At 46.5% G+C, this 26,680-nt stretch overlaps 1 protein-coding gene across 1 annotated transcript in view; it reads left to right on the forward strand.

The window, feature by feature from the left end:
• The window catches only part of GIPR (gastric inhibitory polypeptide receptor), a 246,513-nt gene that overhangs the window by 79,229 nt on the left and 140,604 nt on the right, over positions 1 to 26,680 (forward strand). The window contains exons 3-4 of the mRNA XM_030219790.1: positions 12,862 to 13,042; positions 25,338 to 25,434. Coding sequence (XP_030075650.1) covers positions 12,862 to 13,042; positions 25,338 to 25,434 — 278 coding nt within the window. The remainder of the gene's footprint in view (positions 1 to 12,861; positions 13,043 to 25,337; positions 25,435 to 26,680) is intronic.

The raw sequence follows: 26,680 nt of genomic DNA on the forward strand, positions 1-26,680 counted from the left end.
TTCAAGCTCAGCATTTGTCTTTCTTCAAACTTTAAATTAATTTCTGTGCAGTCTTTACATTCACAGCCACTTTTAATTGCTCATTAGTGTTTTGACAATAACTAATTAGCTAATTATGCTTGCTTTAAGAAATTAAGCTCCTGTTCTCTCCTTCACACAGGGAGAGTCACATCTGTAGCAGGTCAGGGAACACACAAACAGCTGTACCTGGTTTCATGTGGTCCATAGCAGTGAATGAGAAAGCAGATTTTGTGACTGGAGGGAGGAAGGTACTTAGGCCTGAAGTGCCCAGTGTCCTGGCAACCAGGAAGCATTGTTCTTTCACTGTGTACTCAGTTAGTCTTGCTGTGTGTAAGCTAGCGCTCCCATGCACCACCCAGGCAGCAGTGAATGAGTGAGTTAAAGTGAGGAATAATGCACTGCCCTAGTGTGACTTACCAGGCTGTATAAACACACTCATTCCTTCTGTTTGCTAGTTTCCAAGTCCATTGCCCTCCATTGCCTCCCACCCTCTGCATGTCTGTCTTCCATATGTAAACCTGTCATACTAAGAAGACCTTAAGAGAAGTTATCCGCATAGGATTTATGAGATATGCAGGCTATAAGAATTTTTACAGTAAGCGTGTGAGAGAAGCTTGCACTGCTGTTGCCTGTCATATGGAACTTTGGCAGGCTAAGTGCTTTGAAAATATGCCTCCTAGTGTCCCAGCCTATAGCCACTTCCTGTGCTGTGTTTAGCTTGCTGTGCTTCTGTCTGTTCTGTGATGGGACAGTGTGTGTGTGTGCGTGCCTGTGTGTAGCTTGCAGTGCCACTGCTGTGCTTGTAGGCTGTTAAATGTATATGTATTTGCCAGGCATCAAGCAGGAACATTAGTTTTATAAACGTACACATGGAGAAAAGGATAGCATCAATCGGAACCTTATGCCTGTATGTACTGGCATAAATGTTACATTTGTATCCCACATTTTCCCACCTATTTGCAGGCTCAATGTGGCTTACAGAGAAACAAATACAGAGTGATGTTAGGTCAGATAAGGTTCATGTGTTAGAGACACATTAGGGAATCGTAGAGAAGAAGAGTTATGTGGTGTTAATTACAAGCTTAGGTTTTGTTGTGTTGCACACATATGTGCCAATTTTGCACCACATTTGCTGGTGTTTACGTGCATATTTAGCATATCTTAAAAACCTGCAAATACAAAAGATATCACAGATATGCAAATCATTATACTCTGATAATAAAGAAGAGGAAAAACTCAGGCTGCCGTTTCCTAGTAGCGCAGGCTCCGCCCTCTGACAGGTTTTTGTTGTCAGGAAGTTAGTGCTGTTATAGAATGGTAGATTTCTTCTGTTCACAATATCCTTTGTAATTAAAAAGAATTATGTTGCTGTTACACTTTTCTGTGTATGATGTGTTCAAAAGGAAATGCTCTGCACCCATTGGTAGGCCAAAGGGACTTCTGTGGACGAAGAATATATGTTTACATTTAACACCCAGGCTTCATAATTAAACTCCTACTATTTTCCTGATATAATCAGCATTGGAAATTGAGTGGGAAAATAAGTTTCTTTCTTCTTTCTTCAGAGCTGCCAAGGGGTCCTGATTTTTGAGAGTAAGATTTTAGTACATGTCTAGCCATTTACTTTTTCCAAATTGTGTTGCTCCCATTCTCTTGTTTCTGCTTTCCTTAGTCTTCTCTTAACTCTCTTGCCAGGGTTTCCTGTCCAATTGTCATTTTTCGCCCTCCTGTTTCTTTCAGTTTTCTTCAATTTACTTTTCTGCCTCTCTATCCAGATTTAATTCATTCTTACTATCCAGTCTTTAATTTCCCTCTTTTTACTTCATCTGCCTATGGCTTTTTACCTTTCCCTCACCCTTGTTCTTCCCTATGCCCCTTCCTCTTATTATCCAGTCTTTCGCTAACTTTACTCTCCCCTTTTCCATCCAGCATCTCCCCTCTTTCTTTCCCTATCCCTCCCTATTTTTCCAGTGTCTCCCCCTCTTTCTCTTTACATCCTTCCATCCAGTGTCTCCTCTCTTTCTCTCAATACTCTTCCATCCAGTTTCTTCCCTTTCTCTCTCTACTCTTCCATCCATTGTCTTCTCTTTCTCTCTATACCCTTCCATCCAGCGTTTTCCCTCTTTCTCTCCCTATTCTTCCAGTGTCTTCTCTCTGCATCCTCCCATCCAGCATCTCTCCTCTTTCTGTCCCCATCCTTCCAGCATCTTCCCTCTTTCTCTCTCCCATCATCATCTTTTCTCTCCATCCTTCTAGCCAGGATCTCCCCCTTTCTCCCCATCTATCTACTCAGCATCATCTCCAGCCCTTTTCCATCCATGTCCCCTCTTTCTCTCCCTATGTTTCCACTCATCACCTCTCTCTCTACCCCTCTTCCATCCAGGTCCCCACTTTTCTATCTTTTTCCTCCCCGCTCTCCATTCAGCATCTCCTGCCTCTTTCTCCACACTCCCTCCCCTTCCCTCCCCTCTTACACGGCATCTTCTGTCCTGGGCTGGCCACTGCTGTTTCTCCCAATGATGAACAGCAGAGGCCATGGGAAAACAACAGATACGAAATGCGGGCTGCAGCCTTCAGGCATGCGCTGTTGGCTCTGCCCCGGAACGGGAAGTTCATGTCACTGGAAGCAGGGGACCAGCAGAACCAACAGCAAATGACTGAAGGCTGCAGCCCCACACTTGCTGTTTGCTGTTTTGCCATTGCTGCTGCTCATCGGGAGAAGCAGCAGCAGCAGCAGTGTTGGTGCAGTGTCTTAGCGCTGAGCATGGAGAGAATTTCCTGCTTGGTGAGAGTACAGGAGATGACCCACCAAAGTGGGAGTCTCCTGCTCAATGTGGGAGACTTGGCAGGTCTGATCTTGGAGCAGACACTTCACTGGTGTTCTGAGTGGTTGGATCACCATGTTCCTTGACTGCATCTCTGAGAAGCCCCCTCCCCCCTTTGCATGCCTTGGGAGGGAGTTCAGTCTCATCCATCACCTCATTATTCAAGCTGAAGATGATTCTTAGCCAGTGTTTCTCAAGCTAATCTATTTTGGATTTATACACTGCCCCTTCAGACATTTGATTGCCCAGAGTACCTTACCAACATATATAAAAATAGATTTCATGCATAAAATTAAATACAACTCATAACAGTTCATATATCCAAATGAATTCCATTTGAGCACATTTTGGTCTAAACCTGAGCTGATGAATCTGTGACTTGATCTGAGATCAGTGGCATCTGTAGACAAAAATATTTGAGGCGGCACCAGGAGGGCAAGCTGTGTATGGGGGGAGGGGGGCAAGTCAAAATGACATTTTCGTACCCTTCTCCCCACATACTTTTAAATTAGCATGATAATTGATAGCATCATTCAACAAATCCTTCTGTATGGGAGTATTCTGTATTCTCTACAGGATTGGTCAGAATCTTTATATAAATCAGTGGCATAGCTACAGGGGGCCACAGGGCCTGTGCCCCCCCAAATTGGCTCTGGGGCCCCTGGTTTGGCTGGCGGTGGTCCCCAACCCCCACCAGCTGAAGCATTTGTCCAGTGCTGGTCTCCAGCTGTCCGATGCATTGGCTGCCCTACTCTTCCCCTCACGTGACGTGCATGCTCGTTTTACTACTACTACTACTATTACTATTTAGCATTTCTATAGCGCTACAAAGCATACGCAGCGCTGCACAAACATAGAAGAAAGACAAATGTGTCTTTACTGGAGCACCAGTAAACATGTGTGACACTTTGTGCAAGCTCAATTTCATTAAAACAAGTGTTTATGTGATGTGAGGGGAAGAGCAGGGCAGACAATGTGGCGGAGACCAGTGCTGGACAAATGCTTCAGCTGGCCGGGGTTGTGATCCCCCGCCAGCCAAGGTATATGAGGCGGGGGGAGCAGTGGTGGATGGGCCAAAATGTGCCCCCTCCACTTTGGGCTCTGGACCCCCCTCCCACCACGTTGAGGTCTGGCTACACCACTGATATAAATCTTGACGGTCCAGTTCTATATCACAAACTTAATATTCCCCAACAATGGAGCTATCCTTCTTAGAACATGCCATACAAAAAATATTCAAATTGTGATTATGACCTCATGAACAGCACAAGCTCCTTCCACTGCCAGACATTTTGTATAAAGCAGATGGGTTTTAGTTTGTGTGGTGACTCTATAGGATGTGGAGACCACTAGTCCTTTGCATTTTTGCCCCAGAGCCTGCTTTTAAGGCAGGCTAGACGCTTTGCAAAATAACACAAAACCCTGCAAAAAGACACTCAAAACCTATACAGGAAAAACTTATCAAATCATAACTGACCCACGAATTAAAAGACAGTATTATAAATATTAGGCTGAACCCTGGATACCAGTAAACCTGCTACTGGGAAATTGGAACAAGCTCGACTATTACACAGTCCTACACAGACATTATATTTTAATCCTTCACCTCAGTCAGACACGCAGAACACAGACAGACTCTCACCTGATACAAAATAGGGGACCACAAAAAGACATGCAGACAAAAACTGAAATGGAGACCCCCAAGTAAATCAGACTCCATAAGCAGTGAAAATACTGGTAAACAAGAGAAATGCACTTTCTCCTGTACTCTGCTAAATATAAAAATAGAAAAGATGTACATTTCCCAAAGCAGACACTTTCCAATCCTTAAAAAGTATTAAATAAAAATATATATTATTTTCTTTTCTTTTTTTTTTAACCTTTCTAGTTTTCTAAGTAGGTTGCTCCACTATTTGCGTCAGTCTTCTAAATTTTTTCCAGATTTGCTTTTCCATTTTTTCTCTACATCCATCTGGCACTGATCTTTCTTTCTTTCTTTATATTTTTTTTTCATTTTTCTCTTCTCTGCCTCTATAGCACCCATATATGTTTTTTACCCCTCATTCTCCCTCATTCCCCTCTAGTATTTAGTTGCTTTCTTTTTACATCTCATCTCCCTCTCATCCTCTCTCCAGCAACTCCATTTCCCCCTCTGTCTTTCTTCTTCCCCAGTCAGCTAATCCCCCCTCTATCTTTCACCCACTCTCTAGTCTGCCATTTCCATCCTCTGTACTACTCACCCTCTCAGCCCTCATCTACCCCTCACTGCTTCTTATCCCCTCATCTCCATCCCTGTCTCTCCTTCTTTCTCTTGTCTCCAGGTGTATCAGGCGAGTTCCCACTAGACAGTTCCCACCCACCAATTCCCCCCCCCCCCCCCCCGAGACAATTCCCACTTAAGGGGCCAATTCCCACCAAGGACTTCTCCCCCCAGACATTTCCCCACCCTCCCTAGCCTTTTGTTTTTTACCGACTGTAGCTTCTTTCTTGTATTGGGTCCAAAAAGTCCTGGTGGTGCTTTTTTTTTTTTATGGTGTCTGAACACATGAACTGCATGTCTGAAAGAGGAAAGGGATGTGTAAAAGATAATGTTGTGGGGGGGGGGGGGGGGTACTGCCTCCCCCCAAATGATGTGAAAAAAGGGAGGGAGATTATTTGTCCTAGTGTGTTTTGTATTTTTTGGGTTATGGGTGGGAATTGTCCTCCCTGGTGTTGCGGGAATTGGTTCAGTGGGAATTATCTAGATGGGAATTGGTGGGTGGGAACTGTCCAGGTGGGAACTGACCTAAAACCATCTCCTATTGCCTCTCTTTGACAACATTAACTCCATCTCTATCCTCACTCAGTCCCTTGGAACCTATCTCCTTCCTCTCTCATACTCTTCCACAGCACCCCATCCTGGCTTTGATCACACATGCAGAACACAGAAAGCCCCATTCAAATACAGGACAGGGGAAAAGCCAGACCTCGGCGGGAGGGGGGTCCAGAGCCCAAAGCGGGGGGGGGGCACATTTTAGCCCACCTCCCCCACCTCTTCTGCCCCCCCTGCTGCCACCACCACCCCCTGCTTCCGCTGTGCACTGCACAGTGGTTTTAATGAAACTGAGCATGCGCGAGCATGGTCAGTTTCATTAAAACGAGAGCATGTACGGCGTGAAAGGAAACAAGAGAGGCAAGTGCGAGACCAGCATGAGACAGATAAACGCTTCAGCTGGGGATCCCCGCCAGCCAAACTGGGGGCACCAGAGCCAATTGGGGGGGCAAGCCTCCCGTGGCCCCCTATATCTACGCCACTGATACAGGATAAGCAACCACAAACTAAAAGTACTTAACTTAGACAAAAATTAAACTGAAATCCAAGATGCCAGACTCTGCATGCAATGCAATGCAATGCCAAAAAGAAAGAAATGCATTTCCTCCTATACAGTATAAAGCTGGAAGATGTAAATTCTCAAAACTGACATAATTCAATCACTAACTGAAAATAAAATCATTTTCCTACCTTTGTTGTCTGGTGATTTTATTTTTCTAATCATTTTGTTCCCAGTCTCCCCTACCTCTGTGCGCTTAACTACTTCCTGTTTACGTGCTATTTCTTTTCTTGCCTCCTTTATTCTTCACTTCCTGCCCTATATCCATCTTTAGTACTGGTCTTTAAACTTTCTTCCATTTTTCTGCTTCCTTCCAAATCTATCCAGTTTTCCATCTCTTCCCCTCTCTTCATCCCTTGTGCAGAATTTCCCCCCTCTCCATTTTCTTCCCTTCCATCCATGGACAGCATGTCCCCTCTGTCTTCCCTTCTATCCATGAGCAACATGTCCCCTCCCCTCTCCCTTCTAACCTTGGGCAGCATGTCCCCCTCTTCCTTCCCTTCCATGCATGGGCAGCATGTCCTCCTTTCCTCTCCTTTCCCTTTTGTCCATGTGTAGCATATTCCCCCTCCCCTCTTCCCTTCCCTTCCATCAATGTGCAGACATTTCCTCTCCTCTCCCTTCTATCCATATGCAGCATGTCTCCTCTCCCTTCCCTTCCATTCATGTGCAGCATGTCCCCCTCTCCTCTTTCCTTCCCTTTCATGTGCAGCAGGTCCCATCTCCTCTCCCTTCTATCTATTTGCAGCATGCTCCCCTCTCCTCTACCTTCCCTTCCATCTGTGTGCAGCTTCTCCTCCCTTCCATCCATGGGCACCATCAGGCTCATTTTCGAAAGAGAAGGACGCCCATCTTTTGACATAAATCGGAAAATGGGCGTCCTTATCACAGGGTCGCCCAAATTGGTATAATCGAAAGCTGATTTTGGGCGTCCCCAACTGCTTTCCGTCGCGGGGACGACCAAAGTTCACGGGGGCGTGTCAGAGGTGTAGTGAAGGCGGGACTTCGGCGTCCCTACCACATGGACGTCCTCGACCCATAATGGAAAAAAAAGGTCGTCCCTGATGAGCACTTGGATAACTTTACCTGGTCCTGTTTTTCTTACAACCAAGGCACAAAAAGGTGCCCGAACTGAACAGATGACCTCTGGAGAGAATCGGGGATCACCTCCCCTTACTCCCCCAGTGATCACTAACCCCCTCCCACCCTCAAAAAACATCTTTAAAAATATTTTGTGCCAGCTTCTATGCCAGCCTCAAATGTCATACTCAGGTCCTTCACAGCAGTATGTAGGTCCCTGGAGCAGTTTTAGTGGGTGGAGTGCACTTCAGGCAGGTGGACCCAGACAACCCCCCCTTACACTTGTGGTGGTAAATGTGAGCCCTACAGAACCCAACAGAAACTCACTGTACCCACATCTAGATGCCCCCTTCACCCATAAGGGCTATGGTAGTGGTGTACAGTTGTAGGTAGCGGGTTTGGGGGGGGGGGTTGGGGGCTCAGCACACAAGGTAAGGGAGCTATGTACCTGGGAGCAATTTCTGAAGTCCACTGCAGTGCCCTCTAGGGTGCCCGGTTGGTGTCCTGGCATGTCAGGGGGACCAGTGCACTATGAATGCTGGCTCCTCTCATGACCAAAGGGCTTGCATTTGGTCATTTCTGAGATGGGCGTCCTTGGTTTCCATTATCGCTAAAAATCAGAAATGACCAAGTCTAGGGACGACCATCTCTATGGATGACCTAAATTTCAAGATTTGGGCGTCCCCGACCGTATTATCGAAACGAAAGATGGATGTCCATCTTGTTTCGATAATATACGTTTCCCCACCCCTCCACCGGGATGTTTTGCAAGGACATCCTCAGCAAAACTTGGGCGTCCCTTTCGATTATGCCCCTCTATGTCCCCCACTCTTCTCCCCTCCCTACCCTTCTATCCATGAGCATGTCTCCCTCTCCTTTCCCTTTTATTCATACGCAACATGTTTCCCCTCCCCTCTCCCATCTATTCATGTGCAGCATGTCCCTTATCCATATTGTTCAAGCCTCTCATAGACTTGTTACTGCATAGTTTATGATATCTTGGAGTATATAGCCTTGGCACACCAATCACATCTGAAGTCTCTAATATTTTTCTGAAGTCTCTTTTATTGAATAAATCACAGATAATTTACTCACAGTCAGATGTTCAGAAGTGCTGTCCCAGGGCACAGAGACTCCATAATTCTGAGAGCTGTTTTAGTGGTTAGAGGTGAGAAACAGTTGAGCAGATAGAAGTATCTCAGAGCTGGGTTCTGGAATGTGCGATATCTCATTAGGGAGGAGATATTTTCAAGGTAAAAAACCAAGTTTGTTGCAGGGAGTTTCAGCAAGGCAGAGCTGTCTGAAGTAAGATGGTGAATACCTCATGTCTGTAGCAAGATGTTGAAATGCCTCATGGCTGAAGGGACAAAGAAAGAGGTCAGGAAGCCTTACACAGGCTCAGGGAGGAGCAGGTAAAGACCAATAGGGACAGAGCCTGCCATCGGGTAGCAAGGGGTGGTCCTAGAGGACGGCTCTCGATTGGAGGGAAAGGTCATACCTGGCTGACCTCTCAGGACAGAGATAGACTGACCAGGAACTGATAGCAAGTAGATGCAGGAGTCAAGTTTGGCTGAGAGAGAAAAGAGGTCTGAGCAGCCTTACAACCAGTGGTAACCATTCTTATACAGACAGACAAGTGTGGTTGCATTGTCTGTGAACTACATTATACACAATGCCTTGCTCACATATCTTTGCAGAGGAAACTGCAGCAGTGAATGTCCTTAGAAATGAGAACAACAGTAAAAGCATTACACACATTTTAGAATCACATTATAAACTAGTGCAAGGCTGTCAGAGGACAGAACACATATTGCTGCATCTCCCCCTCTCCCTTCCCTTTTATTCATATGCAGCATGTTCCCCCTCCCCTCTCCCTTCTATCCATGTGCAGCATGTCCCCTTTCTTCTCCCTTCTATCCATATGGCTGCATCTTCCCCTCTCCCTTCCCTTTTATTCATAGGCAGCATGTTCCCCCTCCCCTCTCCCATCCATCCATGAAGAGCATGTTCCCCCTTCCCCTCCCATCCATCCATGTGCAGCATGTTCCCTCTCCTCTCCCTTCTAGCCATATATTGCAGCATCTCCCCCTCTTCTTTCCCTTTTATTCATATGCAGCATGTTCCCCACCCCCTCTCCCTTCCATGATCCATCCATGTACGGCATGCCGCCTCTCCTCTCCCTTCTATCCATATGGCAGCATCCCCCCCTCTCCTCTCTCTTCCCTTCTATCTGTGTGCAGCTTCTCCCCTCTCCCTTCCATCCATGAGCACCATTTTCCCCTATCCTCTCCTCTCCCTTCCCTTCCACACATGCAAGTGCAGCTTCTCCTCTCCCCCTCCCCCTGTGGGTCCGGCCTCAGCTTCTTACCTCCCTGTCTGTCCTCCCTCCCTGCAGGCCCTACAAAGTTACAGAGTTTACCGGCATTTCCGGCAGTGATTACAACAGGCTCCCTCCAGCAACTCCAAAGCTTTCCCTCTGCCACGTCCTTCCCACATGGTAACAGGAAGTTTCGACAAAGGGAAGGACTCTGGGGCTGGCTGGAGAGACCCTGCTGTAATCACTGTCAGGCTGGCAGTGCCAGTGAACTCTGGAAGTTTGTAGGGCCCATGGGGAGAGTGGAAAGGAAATGTGCAGCTTTGGTACTAGCTTTCACTGGGGGTACAAAGAGGGGGAGGTATTTGCCCCCCTTGCACCCCCATAGTGATGCCTTTGCTGGTAAGTCGTTGAGGTCCACATCAGATTCTAAATTGATGATTCCTATGTTGTCAAAGGCTCGCTGGGAATCCACTCATAAGAGTGCATTCTTTTATATAGCACCAACACTAAGGAATAATTTTCCCATCACACTTCAAGTTCACTGAAGAATTTCAAATCACTACTGAAGTCCTATTATTTTCTTGCTGCCTTTGGACCATGGGGTCAGATATTTTTGTCTGGGTCTACTTGTATCTTTCTGTTGTATCTTTTATCTTTGATTCTGTTTGTTGTAGAGTGAATGTTTCTCAAGTGTTTATTTTAAGACTTTTCCTATCATAAACTAACCCCTCTGGGATACGTCTATGCTGCAGAGCAGAGGTGGGATATTCTCCTGGGGATGGAAGCTAGTAGAGCTGCCTAAAGTAGATGGGAGACTGATACAGTTACAAAAACATGATTGGCAGTATTCTTATGCATTGGGGTAGGGTTTGGATGGGATAAAAGCATCTGCATTACTGATAGTGTGGTCTTTGGTTGCCCTCACCCCCTGTTAAGACCCAAGAAGATAAGGGGGTGTTCTGTTCTGCAGTAAGAAGCAGAGACTACAGAAAAAAAAAGTGAATTGTCTCTACGTAGTAGCGCAAGAGCGAAGCAGGTGGGTGACCTGCTGGAAACTGAGATGGGTAAGGAGTACTGCACTTCAAGGAGCAGGGACGGCCCAAGACAATCTGCTGCCTGAGGTAAGGAATGAGCTGCCGCCCTGGTTCCTTCTTTGCTGCCGCCTCCCTCCCCATCCCGGGCCACAATATATCTCCTCCTTCCTTCCCCAACCCTCTTCCCAAATTTAACTTTTCTTGTTTTTCAAAAGGCAGCAGCAGCAGGAATTCACATAGACGGCCCTGCTTCCAGTTCTGGTCCCATCTCTTTACTACGGGTGGCCAGCCTCTCTGAAGTAATTCCTGTTTTCTCGGAGGCAGGGTGCAGTAGAGAGAAGAGGCTGGGAACAGTGGCAGGGCAACCTATGGGAATCGCTGCCGCTGCCTTTTAAGAAACAAGAAAAGAAAAGGTAAATTTGGGGAACGGGTTTGTGGAATGAGGGGTGGGGGGCAGGCAATGCTGCCTCCGAAGAATGCCGCCCGAGGCTCCTGCCTCATTTGGCCTAATGGTAAGGCCACCGCTGTCGAGGGTCCTGGTTGTGATTGAGTCCAGCAGGTGGGAAAGAAAGCAACAGGACATTACTGAGAAAACAGCCCTTCCCGGCAGGATGGGATTAGGCTCTCTAAGATTGGGAGAAATAACTGTGGATGGCAGAAGAATATTCAGCCTGTCAGCAATCTGGATGTGTTTGCTAGACTAACGATTACAAGAACTGTTTGTATCATTTTTTTTCTGTTAATTACAGTTGAACTATTTTTATGAAACCTGGTGTGGAATTGAAATTTGTAGAACAGGACTGACTAAGAGACTGTCAGGCTCATTTTCGAAAGAGAAGGATGCCCATCTTTCGACACAAATCGGAAGATGGGCGTCCTTCTCACAGGGTCGCCCAAATCAGTATAATTGAAAGCCGATTTTGGGCGTCCCCAACTGCTTTCTGTCGCGGGGACGACCAAAGTTCATGGGGGCGTGTCAGAGGTGTAGCGAAGGCGGGACTTGGGTGTGCCTAACACATGGGCGTCCTCAAACCATAATGGGAGAAAAAAGGTCGTCCCTGACAAGCACTTGGATGACTTTACCTGGTCCTGTTTTTCTTAGACCAAGGCACAAAAAGGTGCCAAACTGACTAGATGACCACTGGAGAGAATCGGGGATCACCTCCCCTTACTCCCTCAGTGGTCACTAACCCCCTCCTACCCTCAAAAAACATCTTTAAAAATATTTTGTGCCAGCCTCAGATGTCATACTCAGGTCCATGACAGCAGTATGTAGGTCCGTGGAGCAGTTTTAGTGGGTGCACTGCACTTCAGGCAGGTGGACCCAGGCCCATCCCCCCTACCTGTTACACTTGAGGTGGTAAATGTGAGCCCTCCAAAACCCACCAGAAACCCACTGTACCCACATCTAGGTACCCCCTTCACCTGTAAGGGCCATGGTAGGGGTGTACAGTTGTGGGTAGTGGGTTTTGGGGGGGAGTTGGGGGGCTCAGCACACAAGGTAAGGGAGCTATGTTCCTGGGAGCAATTTATGAAGTCCACTGCAGTGCCCCCTAGGGTGCCCAATTGGTGTCCTGGCATGTCAGGGGGACCAGTGCACTATGAATGCTGGCTCCTCTCATGATCAAAGGGCTTGCATTTGGTCATTTCTGAGATGGGCGTCCTTGGTTTCCATTATCACCAAAAATCAGAAACGACCAAGTCTAAGGACAACCTAAATGTCAAAATTTGGGCATCCCCGACCGTATTATCGAAACGAAAGATGGACATCCATCTTGTTTTGATAATATGGGTTTCCCTGCCTCTCTACCGGGATGTTTTGCGAGGCCGTCCTCAGCAGAACTTGGGCGTCTCTTTCGATTATGCCCCTCTATGTGGTGGTGGCGAACCCCCACCCCCTGGCCTGCTGGGATTTGTCCCGGCCCTGGCTTATATCCAGCTCATCAGACCTAACACTTTTTGTAGATCCTGGTCCAAGAACCTAACCTGAAGAGCTTAGCAGGCATCCAGGACTGTGTGAATGGGACCAGTGTTACAATAATGATAGAGTTCTCTTCTGACCTTTGTGTGTGTATTATTTTATTTTGTTGTAAACCTCTATGTTCTGAAAAGTCAAACAGTATAGTAAATTTTAATAAACCATAATCATAAACCATAACATGTGTGATCCTACTGTGAAGCCCTTTGCCTCCTCTCTTCTTTTCCTCTTGCAGGTCTGACTCATCACAGGCTTTCTCCATCTCAGATGGGGAAGAGCTGAAACTGCTGCCAGCTGCTGCTGTCCCAGAATCCCCGAGTTGGACTTGTTCTCATTTGCCCCCATGTCACTGGTACACTTGGAAAATGTGCTGCACACTGCTGCTGCTCTCTGTCTTGTTTCCAAGAAATGCTGAGGTAAGGTAGCAACCCTTAGATCTGCATCTTTGCCCCCTTCAACGTCTTCCCCAATAAACCTTGTGATCCATCTGCCTACTTCCACCTTGTTGAGCTATCTTTAGGCTGAAACCTGGTGCAGGAAGGAGTTTTAGAGTCTTGCACTCTTATATATATATATATATATATATATTTTTTTTTTTTTAAATGTATGGAGGTTTAATATACTGCCAATCATACCGGAGTGTAGTAAGTGGTTTACTGAGCTTTATGTGGAAAAAAGAAATATAAAAAAAGGAAGTGTGGGTGAGGTTTACTTAGATGAAAGGAAGAGGGGATAAAAGCAAGCACTAGCTGAGCAGGAGAAAAAGAATCAGGAAAAAGAGATGCCAGAGATGAGAAAGAAGTGGAAGGAAAGGGGTAACAACACCAGGGAACCGATGCTCAGAATCTAATGGCAGCATTAGAACTGATTAGTGCAGGACTAGCACTGGCGTTAATCTGTGCAGAATGCTCAGAAGGCTTTAGCACAGGAAACAACGTGCATGCCAGAGATGGCTGCAAATTGTATTTAAATGTAGTTGAACCAATGTTAATGAGATCATTTGCTATGCCCTCCCAATCAGGGCCGTGCCTAGGGTCTCTGGCGCCCCCCTGCAGACTATCAGCTGCCCCCCCCCCCCCCCCCCCCCCCGTGAAAATGATCGCTCACCACTTGCCACACTGACAGGAATTGTCAGCAATATTCTTAGAAACAAATTGCTATACATTGCAAAATAAGATAGCAGATGTAAATTCTCAAAGTGGACACATTCCAAACACTAAAATGAAAATAAAATGATTTTTTTCTACCTTTGTTGTCTGGTGACTTTCTTTTTCTGATCATGCTGGCCCAATATCTGATTCTGCTGCTATCTGTCCTCTTAACTCCATTTCCAGGGCTTCCTTTCCATTTATTTCTTTATTTTCCTCTTTCTTCTTCATTTCTGGTCCTCAGCTTCTGCCTATTTTCTTCATCCATGTGCAGTTTTTCTCCTCTCTTCCTTTTTCCTCATTTCATCTCCTTCATCTCTCTTCCCTCCCCTCTATGTCCAGCAATTTCTCCTCTCTCCCTGAGCCCTGCCCTCCCATCCATGCCCATCCATGCTCCTCTGTCTCCTGCCCCCTCCATTCATTCATATCCAGCAACTCACCTCTCTCCCTGAGCCCTGCTCTCCCATCCATGCTCCTCTGCCCCCTCCATTAATCCCTATCCAGCAATTCCCCTCCCTTCCTGAGCCCTGCCCTCCCATCCATGCTCCTCTGTCCCCTCCATTCATCCCTATCCAGCAATTCCCCTCTCTCCCTGAGCCCCGCCCTCCCATCCATGCTCCTCTTTCCCCTGCCCCCTCCATTCATCCAGTGGTGTGCTGGTAAATTTTTAACAACAGGCTCTCTCCCCGGTCCACCTCAGCGCCCCCCCCCCCCCCCGTCCACCACTGCGCCCCCCCCCCCCGTCCACCTCTGTGCCCCCCCATCCACCTCTGCGCCCCCCAAAATTGCAGAGCTGGCTATAGCCAGTGGGTGGGGGGCAATGCATTACTCTCTCCAGGAAAAAAAAAATTTAATGATCCCAGGTTCCAATCTAATTCATGTTTAATGTGGGATAAAATGCCATAAATAAGTAAATAAATATAAACTTTTAATATTGAGCACCTGATTCTCAAAGGGAACATATTCCAAACACTATAATGAAAATAAAATTATTTTTTCTACCTTTGTTGTCTGGTGACTGTTTTTCTGATCATGCTGGCCCAGTATCCGATTCTGCTGCTATCTGTCCTCTTAACTCCGTTTCCAGGGCTTCCTTTCCATTTATTTCTTTCCTTTCCTCTTTCTTCTTCATTTCTGGTCCTCAGCTTCTGCCTATTTTCTTCATCCATGTGCAGTTTTTCTCCTCTCTTCCTTTTCCCTTATCTCCTTCCTCACTCTTCCCTCCCCTCCATCCATGTCCAGCATTTATTCTCTCTCCCCTCCTCTCCCCCTGCCCTCCATCCACCCATGGCCAGTGACCCTTCTCTCCCCTGCCCTCCATTCACACATGCCCAGCAGTGACCCTCCTTTCCCCTGTCCTCCATCCACCCATTTCCAGCAGTGACCCTCCTCTCCCCTGCCCTCCATCTACCCATGCCCAGCAGTGACCCTCCTCTCCCCTGCCCTCCATCCACCCATGCCCAGCAGTGACCCTCCTTTCCCCTGTCCTCCATCCACCCATGTCCAGCAGCTCCCTTCTCTCCCCTGCCACCCCCTGCCGACTTGTTTCAAAAATTCTCCTGCTTCCTCCCTCCCTCCCGATCCGGTCCCTCACCGACCCTACCTTGGCCATCAAATTCTTCTGGGCAGTTTCCTGCCCGCTGCCATCACTGACTTTCCTCTGCCGCCCGATCGCGCTTCAAAATGGCCGCCGAGACTTACAGAAGTCTCGCGAGGCCGCCTCTGGAATACTCGGCGGCCATTTTTAAAGTGCAAACAGGCGGCGGAGGAAAGTAAGCGATAGCAGCGGGCAAGCAACACTGCCTGCCCCGAAGAATTCGATAGTCAAGGTAGGATCTGTGAGGGACCGGATCCGGAGGGCGGAGGGAGGGAGAGCCAGCTCGCCCTTTCCAACAACCGGCTCACAAGTCCGGCCAAAATTTAACAACCGGATCTTGCGAGCCGGAGCAAGCCGGCTCCAGCACACCACTGCATTCATCCCTATCCAGCAATTCCCCTCTCTCCCTTCTATGAACCCTGCCCTCACATTTATGCTCCTCTCTCCCCTGCCCTCCCACTCCCATGTCCCAACTGCCCGCCCTCTTCTCCCCCCCCCCCAACATACATAGTAAATTAGTAGATGACGGCAGAAAAAGACCTACATGGTCCATCCAGTCTGCCCAACAAGATAAACTCATATGTGCTACTTTTTTGTGTATACCTGACCTTGATTTGCATCTGCCATTTTCATGGAGCGTCTCGCACTATTTTTAAGCTTCTTCCACCATGTCCAGCAACCCTCCTCTCCCCTTCCCTCCATCCAGCAACCCTCCTCTCCCCTTCTTCCACCATGTCCAGCAACCCTCCTCTCCCCTTCTTCCACCATGTCCAGCAACCCTCCTCTCCCCTTCCCTCCATCCAGCAACCCTCCTCTCCCCTGCCCTCTCCTCTCCCCTTCTTCCACCATGTGCAGCAACCCTCCTCTCCCCTTCCCTCCATCCAGCAACCCTCCTCTCCCCTGCCCTCTCCTCTCCCCTTCTTCCACCATGTGCAGCAACCTGTCTGCCCTGTTCCTTCCGGGCCCCCCCCCCCCCCGTACTTTTAAATATTATAGTTTTGCTGGAGTCGCGGGCAGCCGGCATTGAAGACATTGGCAGGCTTACGCAGGTTCCAGCAGCCTTCCCTTCCCTCGTTGCAAGTCGGATGATGGCTCCGCCCTCTTCTGACGTATTTCCTGTTTCTACGAGGGCGGAGCCATCATCCGACTTGCAACTAGGGAAGGGAAGGCTGCTGGAACCGGCGTAAGCCTGCCGATGTCTTCAATGCCGGCTGCCCGCGACTCCAGCAAAACTGTAATATTTAAAGGTACGGCGGGCGGCGGGCTGGGGAGGCAGATGCCGGATCGGAGCTCAGCCTGCTCCCTCCGCTCCGCTGCCTCCACTGCTGGGTGGGCCTGAAACAAAACTGGGTGGGCCTGGGCCCACCCAGGCCCACCCATGGCTACGCCCCTGTCGGGAACACCCCCATACAGACAACACAGTGACCGTCTTCTGATCCCTCTCACTTTTCTCGCCTTGTTTTTCAGCAATTTCAGCAATAAGTATTACCTCAGTCCTCAGCTGGCTGATTGCAGAACGATCCCAGGAAAAGAGTGGGTAATAGCACTGGGTTAGCATTCCCTTCTTGGATCTTCTCAGCTATAGAATGTCAAACTGTCTTCTTTTTTTTTCTTTTAAATTTACCTCCGTCCGGCAGCACAGGCGCAGCATCAGTGAAGGAGGCGGCGCTCCCAACGTGTCTAGCCTTCCCTTCGCTCAGTATCCCGCCTTCTTCTCACGTCATTTCCTTAATGTCAGAAGAAGGCGGAACACTGAGCGAAGGGAAAGAAATGTATGTGAGTGTGAGCAAACCTGAACGTGAAAGCATACACACATTGCAACCTGTTTTCTGCACAAATATAAGCCTTTCAAGTGAAAAGAAATGTAAAGCATATATTTAAAGGTGCAGGAGAACTGCACCGATGTGTACTTCCCTTCAAGGTTTGCCTGGTGCATGCACACAAGAACTGTGCTTATCACCAAATTCTTGTGCGCATGCACCAGGCACATTCCTTTCCCTTAACTTCAGTTTGACAGCACACAAATAGTTTGAATGCCATTAGCTTTGAGCATTGGAGGGCTAGTTTTCTGCACTGTTCCTTTGGTATTCACTGGAGCTTTGAGCATCAGCCCCCCAGGTTAGGGTTACCATATTTTGTCCCTCAAAAAGGAGGACACATGCCCTGTCCCTTTCACACCCCGCCCCACCCCCTTTGACACCCTCGCTCTGCCCCCTGTCACATTTCCCGTCCCCCCTGTCACACACCCCATCACTCCCCCTCCCCGTCACCCTCCTCCCCTTACCTTACTACTGCCCTGGTGGTCTAGTGCAGGGGTAGGTAACTCCGGTCCTTGAGAGCTGCAGGCAGGTCAGGTTTTCAGGATATCCACAATGAATATGCAGGAGATAGATTTGCATACCATGGAGGCAGTGCTTGCACATCTATCTTCTGCATATTCATTGTGGATAGCCTAAAAACCTGACCTGCCTGCGGCTCTCGAGGACCAGAGTTGCCTACCCCTGGTCTAGTGACCTCTTTGGGGCAGGAAAGAGCCCCCTCTTTCCTGCCCGGAGCGCTGCCCTGCATGCATCCTTCCTGTTCGTGATCTCAGCGCTGATTCAAAATGGCCGCCGAGAGTTGAAGTCTCGCGAGGTCACTTCAACTCTTGGTGGCTATTTTGAATCGGTGCCGAGATCACGAATAGGAAGGATTCATGCAGGGCAGCGCTCCAGGCAGGAAAGAGGGGGCTCTTTCCTGCCCTGAAGGCGGAAGAGGTCACTAGACCACCAGGGGAGGCTAAGTAAGGGGAGGGGAGGCTAGCAATCTGCCCGTTTGTCCGGATTTCTGGACAAACAGGCAGACTGGTGGGCCCACCAGCCTGCCCGTTTGTCCAGAAATCCAGACAAACGGACAGATTGGCAAAACCTGCCCGGTTGCCCGGACATGTCCTCAAAAAGAGGACATGTCCGGGTAAATCCGGACATATGGTGTGAAAGATCCGTCACTCCTTCCGGGATCCTCAGGATCTTGCTTCTGCCTGGCCCCTCCGGCTAAGAGGCAGGATACCTGTCTCAGTCTCCTAGCCCACTGCAGTTCACAGGGCAGGGCTTAAAGCAATCCAAACTCCAGAAAGCAAAATCAGTAAGTATCTTTATTCTCTTGGGATTCACAGTCCAGCAGTTCAGAATTAAAGCAGGCCAAAAAAAAACACAATCCCACTGTTTCTCCTTTCGGGGCCACAGCACAGCAGGAAAGAAAAACAACCCCACTCCCCTGCTTCCAGAACTCAGTTTGTTCCACCTTAAGCAATCTACAGCCCCATGCTCTCCTTCTCCCTCTCCCCTTTGAAAAGGGGGAGAATGTCCGTAAAGGGCCGTCAAAAAAAAAACACAAGAAAAAGAAAGAAACTGCTCCCGGTTTCTTCCTGGTGCTTTGGCAAACAGTCCCAATAAACAGTTCCCAATAAACCACTTCTTCAGGCTTGAGCAAACACTTCCCCACAACAGCTTCCTCCCGCTGTGAGCAGTTCACACAGGGGGAGTTAATAACCCCTCTTCAAACAGCATTCTTTAACACACAGTTCAAAACAGCCTGAACTCGCTTTGGGGAGAAAAAAGGTCCCACCCTTTCTTGGGTCACTCTCTCAATACACTGACCCTCCTCCCTCATGACCCTTTCTCTTTCCCCTTGCAACCCAGCTGCCATACCACGAGTTCACCTGCTTTTTCAGCTTTTTTCCTAAGGAATGAGCCCAGGCTGTGAGGTCCATCGGCTCCTCTTGGTTCTCCTCTCTCTCCCTCTCCTCAGCCTCTTGCCACTCCATGGGTTCCTCGTCCCACCCACTTTTCAGCTGTTCCTCTTTCACTTGATTACCCTCCAGGGGCCCCTCCCTTGCCTTGTCAGAGTTCTCCCCTGTGACCTGCTGGGGAAGGTAATCTCTGTACCAGGGCTTGCGCCGGGGCTGCTGGGTAGTGTAGTCTTTTTCTCTCCTCCATTTTTCAGGGGGCACTAACCTTTCTATTCTCTCTCTCTCTCTGGGGAAGTAGTAAAGGCAAGGCTCTGTTCTGTCTCCTTTTGCTCTTGAGCCTCCTCACTCCTTCCCCTTCCACTTCCATCTGCTCCACCCCTTCACAATGGTAACCCTACCCCAGGGTATGTCTCTCAAACCCCAGGTTCCCCCATCATCTCTCTCACTTACCTCGTTCTCACCCCCCCCCCCCCCACCTCTTGTGCTAACCATTTCCTCGCTTATTCACACTTCCCCCACACCCCTTTATAGTCTCAATTTATGTATTATTACATAAATTACATTATCCCAAAAAGTCTTGAGTTCAATGTGGCTTACAATATAGATTGAATAAATATAGAATGAAAACTTATATCGGTCATAAAACGTTGGATTGAATAACAAGGAATAACAGATTAATAGAAGGGTTATAACAATGTACAATTTGATAAAGACATAATACAAACAGAAGATAAGGTTGTCGTCCAGTTAATTAGATCAAAAAACTTAGATTAATGTGAAGAAATTTAAAATGAATTTGTAAAGAGATGAGTTTTTAACTTCTTTTGAAATTGCATATAATTAGATTGGAATGTAACAGATTTAGGGAGAGAGTTCCAACATGTAGTTCTGATATAGGCAGTGCTTTGTTTGTGCCGGTACGCGCCGGTACAGCGTACCGGCACCTTTTTTGTGAGGTCCAGCTCACCTGCCTGCTCCCCCGCCCTCCCTCAGCTCCCTGACTTTCCCTGTAATATTTAATTTACCCGAAGTCGTGGCGAACCGGCAGTAAAAACAGCTGACAGGCAGGCAGGCTTGCCTCCTCGTCGTTTCCCTTCCCTCTCAGCGCGTCTCGCCTTCCTCTGATGTAATTTCCTTTCTGCGAGGGCGGAACGCGCTGATAGGGAAGGGAAGCGATGAGGAGGCAAGCCTGCCTGCCTGCCAGCTGTTTTTACTGCCGGTTCACTACAACTTCGGGTAAATTAAAGATTTCAAGGAAAGTCGGGCAGCTGAGGGAGGGCAGGGGGGGCTGGGGTTTCAATGAATCGCTGGACATGGAGGGGACGGAGGGCAGGGGAGAAAGGAGAATCGCTGGACATGGATTTGAGGGGAAGGCAGGGAAGAGAGAATTGCTGGACATGGATAGGAGGGGAGGGCAGAGGAGAGAGGAGACATGCTGGACATGGATGGGAGGAGAGGGCAGGGGAGAGAGGAGAATCACTGGACATGGATGGGAGGGGAGGGAAGGGGAGAGGAGAATCGCTGGACATGGATGGCAGGGGAGGACAGGAGATAGAGGAGAATCGCTAGACATGGGAAGGGAGGGCAGGGGAGAGAGGAGACATGCTGGACATGGATGGAGAGGAGGGAAGGCAGGAAGAAGATGCACATGGATGGGAGGGGAGAGCAGGGGAGAGAGGAGAAATGCTGGAAATGGATGGAGAGGAGAGCAGGAGATAGAGGAGAATGGCTGGACATGGATGGATGGAGGAGTTGTTTGGGAGAGAGGAGAAATGCTGGACTTGGATGGAGGAGAGAGGAGAGAGAATTATTGCTTTATATGGATACAGGGGAGAGAGGAGAAATTCTGGGCATGGATGGAGGGGAGGAGAGAGGAGAAGTGCTGGACATGGATGGAGGGGAGAAAAGAAAAAAGAAGAAGCTGCACGTGGATGGAGATGAGGGAAAGGGACGAGAGGAGAAAAACTGCATCTGGATGGAGAAAATAGGCAAAAGCTGGATCCACATTATACCTCCTCCAGTCAGTTCCACGGAGGAGGACCCAGCTTTTACTTATGGATGTAGGGCAAGAAATGAAGAAGAAAGGAGGAAAGTAAAGAAATGTATGGAAAGGAAGCCCTGGAAACGGTGTTAAGAGAACAGATAAAAAGCAGCAGAATCAGAGACCGGGACCAATATGGATAGAAAAACAAAGTCACCAGACAACAAAGGTAGAAAAAATCATTTTATTTTCATTTTAGTGTTTAGAATATGTCCAATTTGAGAATTTACATCTGCTGTCTTATTTTGCACTGGGTATACTGGAGCTGTAGCAGCTTACAGAAATTATTTATAATGAAAAAAAATCACGTAATTTTTTTCTCCTATACTAGTATAATATTTTCAATGATGTCTGATTATATGCGCCATGGCTGGTATAAGGGGTGTGGCTAATGTGGGTGTGGCTATAATAGGGTGGAGTCATATTTGGTGACCCCGCCCATAATGAGTACCGGCACCTTTTTTTCTACAAAAAAAGCACTGGATATAGGAGAAATCTGGAGAAAGTAATTTTTACCTCATCCCACCTTCCACTACTCCTGTCTATCCCAGCTAATCCTAGCTCTTACCTTTTTCTTCCATATTTCAGTTATCTAGCTTAAATCACTAAGGGCTTCTTTTACAAAGCCGCATGGCAAATGAGAAGAAGCCCATAGGAATTGAATGAACTTCCTCTCGTTTGCTGCACTGAGAATTGGTAACATGGCTTTTTAAAAGAGGCCTTAAGGGCCCTCTTTACTAAGATGTCCTAGCATTTTTAGCATGTGCTAAAAATTAGCACTCACTAACACTAGAGACATGGGTGTCTCTGATGTTAGCGTGTGCTAAAAATGATAGCGTGCCTATAGCGCAGCTTAGTAAACAGGGCTCTATGTATTTAATTCCATCTTTTCCTAACTTGAATTTTTCTGGTCTAACATTATATGACGTATTTTATTTTCTGTTAATATATTTTTGAACATGTTCATGCTTTTCTAATTGTTATGTAAGACACATTGAACCTGAGTTCTACTCGGGCTAGTATGGGATATAAATGTCATTAAAAAAAAAATAAAGTACTGATTTGTAGCAGACATTTTTTAAAATTTTGTGGGCAGAGTCTCAAGAAAGCTCTGGCTCCAAGGAAGGCATTATGTGAAGGTAATTCAATTAGATGGTTCATATAATCTAGAGACTGTATATTATTTGAAAGATAAAGGTACATATCTTAAATGAAACCCTAGCTTTAGTAGGGAGCCAATGCAATCTTAGTCAAAAATTAGTCAAAAAATTAGCAGAGGGGAGACTCTTTCAAAATGTGGAACTTTATAAATAAATCAGGCAGCTATATTTTGAGTAGTTTGGAGTCTTTTTAGGACTCGCTCCTTGCAACCTGAATAAACAGCATTACAGTTATCCAATTGGAAGAAAATGATTTGGAAATGACCAAGTTTGCATGTTACTCAAATGTAAGCTGCTGATCAATAGTTACATCTAGAAACTTTAGCGTGGATTTGATGTGATAGGGTATTTGATTAATAGTAAATGAATTGAAATGGATTGGCAATGACCAGGAACTTTTTCCATAATTACAATCTCTTTCTCCATATTTACTCCCACCTCTCTTACCCTCCTTAAGTGGCCAGGTGCCTTATTTTATTTTTTAAGAAATTGTCCTATGTTCTGCTTAAACAACAACCACATAGACAACTGTTTTACATTTTGGCCATTCAAAAGAAAAGAAATTGGCTGAATTTCATACATCTTCCAAAAGTGATGGACAAAAAACTCACTCAAATACATAAATATAAATTTCTGAGTTCACAATACATTCTATACTAGTAGTTGAATGTGACATCCAACATTAAGAAAAAGGAAAAAGGGAGGAAAAGACTTCAGAGGCTTGGTCACCTATTAAATAGTGGACAACAAGTTACAAAAAGGCCATCATTAGTCAGAAAAATCTCCCATATACAAAATAACTTTTTAGTGTCACCAGTGTGCACTTTGCAAAATATTCAAAAGTCCTGAAAACACTTACTCCCCCCCCCCCCCCCCCCCCACCGATATTTAAAATTATTTAACCGGCCAAATCCAAGAAAAAAAGAAGTAATGAGGAGCTACAGAGTAAATGAAATTGTAGATGAGCAACAGAAGCTTGGACTGTACGTGGAAGCAGATGGGGACCCAATGGAGAGGAATAACATGGTTATAGCAATACTGAAGGAACAAGCTAGGGTTACAAGGCAGATCAAGGCCTGATTTTGCCTCATTGCATGCCTGGAAATAATCATTATTTTCTTAGAGAAATCAGAACTACAACTCCCTACCTTCAATGGAGCAGAACCAAGACTGGATAGTTGTTTTTAGGTTACCTTCAGTGGGGTGGTTATCCTATCTGTATTTGTAGTGGAGTACCACCAGATCCAGCTTTTCTATTCAAGCACTTTGTTGGCCACCAGTGTTGGAGCCCATTACAATGTACCAGATATGTGACATCCTTCCTAAACATAGTGGTTCAAGTGACACAGTTGTTATGGAGCCTGTCTGTAAGACGCTCTATGCACTGCCATCTGCTGCAGAAGGTGCGACCAAGAAAATCTGAATGGGGGATGGTTATTAGCAAATGAATGGCTGGCTTAGGCAAGCTCAGTTCAATAGTACAGAAACAGTAGAGATGCCCATTTACCCAGTTCCAGGAGGGAGAATTTGGTCCAGTCCTGAATTTTTGACAACCCTATCCTGGAGCATTATGTGGATAATTCTATAAGAAGCCACCTAGGTTTGAGCAGCAGGTATTCTAGTAATTTACGTGTATAAATGGCCACTTATGCATGCAAATAATCTGTTATAGAATACCGACTAGGATTTGATGGCATCTATTTTGCTGGTGGGAATACACATGGGTGGAGCACAAAGATACATGCGTAAATGATAGAATTCTATCATTTATGCATACACAGGTGTGGGCATTTACACCAGCTGTAGAGCTAGTATAAGTGATTGTGCGTCACTTACACATGTTTTCAGCTATTTGTGCTAGTATTACTGTATTCTATAAAGGAAGTAGGCACCTATTTTCTTTATAGAATAGGCTTAGATAGGCACCATAACCTGCACCTTAGTGGGCATCCTGCTATAGGATTACCCTTCATAGGATTAGGAGCACTGATTCCAATGGGAAGAATCAGGGACTTCAGATATATTAAAAACCAGGACTGGCCAAAGTCTCCCTATTTCTGATAGGCTCTTTAGACACAGCAGGTCATTGGTTTTGGAATGGGTAGTTTCATAGGCGCCCGGTATAAGAGGCTTGGAGAGGCTAAGCCTCCCCTGCTGTGCTCTGAGGGGTTTAAATTGTTGATTTACCTCCATCCTCACAGCAGGAGCTGCAGTGAAAGCCCTCTAGCCTTGTGTAACCAGTTGTAGAAATTGGTTTATGGTTTATTTACCTTACTGCTGGGAGAGCAAGGGTGTTGGCTGGAGGTGTCCTGGGTTGCCAGGGAGATATTTAACGAGGATGACTTCCTGACCTGCACTGAGGACAGATAGCAGCAGAATCGGATACTGGGCCAGCATGATCAGAAAAAGTCACCAGACAACAAAGGTAGAAAAGATCATTTTATTTTCATTATAGTGTTTGAAATATGTCCACTTTGAGAATCAGGTGCTCAACATTAAAAGTTTATATTTATTTACTTATTTATGGCATTTTATCCCACATTAAACATGAATTAGGGTGTTTTGTGGCTCTACATGAGAATTGTGATGATATGATCCCTTGTTTCATATTGTTGACGGTCTGCATTTTCCATATGGGTGGTATATTGGTGTATTAGGTTCTGCCCAGTGTAATATTTATGGTACAGTAAGGTTCTGAGTGTGTTTTTGCACAAAGTTGTGCATAGTGTTTTGCAGTTGAGCAATTGTGCTTAAAATATGCTTTGAGCAACCACTTTATTCTTTGACATATGATACATATCTAATATCTAAATTTAATAAAAGGTATTAATTGTGACTTTTATTTTTATTTATTTATTTTTTCTGTGTGTTATCAGACAATTATGGATTTAAGCTCCACCCCTGGCCCCACTCCTAACCCCACCCCCTTTAGCCTCCCCAAACAGTTGGGCCACCGACTGCCTATGGGTAGTTTAGATAGCAGCAGCAGCTTGCTGAAGGTTTTGAGCATGGCCTCTTTTGTTAATATTTTCCAGAGTTCTGCTGCAAAGAAGTTCAAGGATATATACAATGACTGGACAAAATACCAACTAGACTGTGAGAAGAACATGACTAGAAACCCATACCCAACAGGTAAGAAAGGTGAAATAGCCCACTTTTTTTTTCTCTTTGCCTAAACCCAGAAGTGACAGGCTCTGTATCCTTTAACCATTCCCTAAGCCCTTCAGTCCTAGAGGTGACAGGCTCTATAGCCTTGTGCCTTTCCCCTGAGCCCTCCTGTCCTAGAGATGACAGGCTCTGAATTCATGTGCCCAACCTCTGAGTCCTCTGGTCCTAGAGATGACAGACTCGTTATCTCTGTACCCATCCTCCGAGCTCTCCTATCCTAGAAGGGTCAAGCTCGCTACCATATGGTCATCTCCTAAGCCCTCCAGTCCTAGGGTGGCAGGCTGTTTATCCATATACAAAACCCCTGAGCCTTCCAGTTTTAGAGGTGACAGGATCTCTATCCCTATGCCTGTCTCTATATCATACAGTCTTAGAGGTGATAAGCTTTGTATATCCAGAAAATAAATGTATATGCTGTTATCAATCCTTCAAAGTCATTCACACATACCTTCTGCTTTTTCCAATACCCCATTTCCAAGGGTAACTCATCTCAGCCTGTAGCTTATCAGGAAATCATGTATGGATTCCCTAAAGCCATCTTGTCCTTTGCAATAAGACAGATGGAGAAGGCTGCCTGACAGGGGAGGAGGGCAGCTTTCATCAGCTTCCCCATTGTCTTTAAAATAGCTGAATTAGAATTTGCAGGCGTCCCTCCAGCGCTGTGCACAGCCTGCCAGGTCAATACTGATAAATAATTAATCAGACAGAAATATGAATTACAAAGTGAAATTGTAGTTAGAGGGGAAATATGCATATGAGGGTAAAAAGGGAGGGGGACGGCAGCAGAGACAATTAATCTTGCCTGAAGAATGGAAAGAAACAGATAAAGCCTTTTTTTGGCTTGCAGTCAGAGGTTTTGAAGAACCCTTAGTGTGAAGGATATATGCAGAAATAATACATATGTACACAACCCCCAGGAGGGTACAGGGTGAGTAGCACTGCCAGGTTCCTCCTGTACACTGGATATTTAATTCTATATCATAATGGAAATATAATGATTAATATAAGGGAAGGATAGGCAGCTACAGTTGCGTTGGTTGCCAATGCAAGTGCGAGTTGTCTTTAACCTGTGTTGCTTTGTTTTTCGAATTGTGAATGGTGAAGTACCAGAATATATGGTAAGTCCGCTATGATTATTGTATACAAATATTTTGACTGGATTTAGATGTTTTCTACTTTTACAATACCTGGTTTATAAACAGGTTTTCTC

This window comes from Microcaecilia unicolor, chromosome 11 (genome assembly GCF_901765095.1).
Source record: "Microcaecilia unicolor chromosome 11, aMicUni1.1, whole genome shotgun sequence".
Classification (NCBI taxonomy): Eukaryota; Metazoa; Chordata; class Amphibia; order Gymnophiona; family Siphonopidae; genus Microcaecilia; species Microcaecilia unicolor.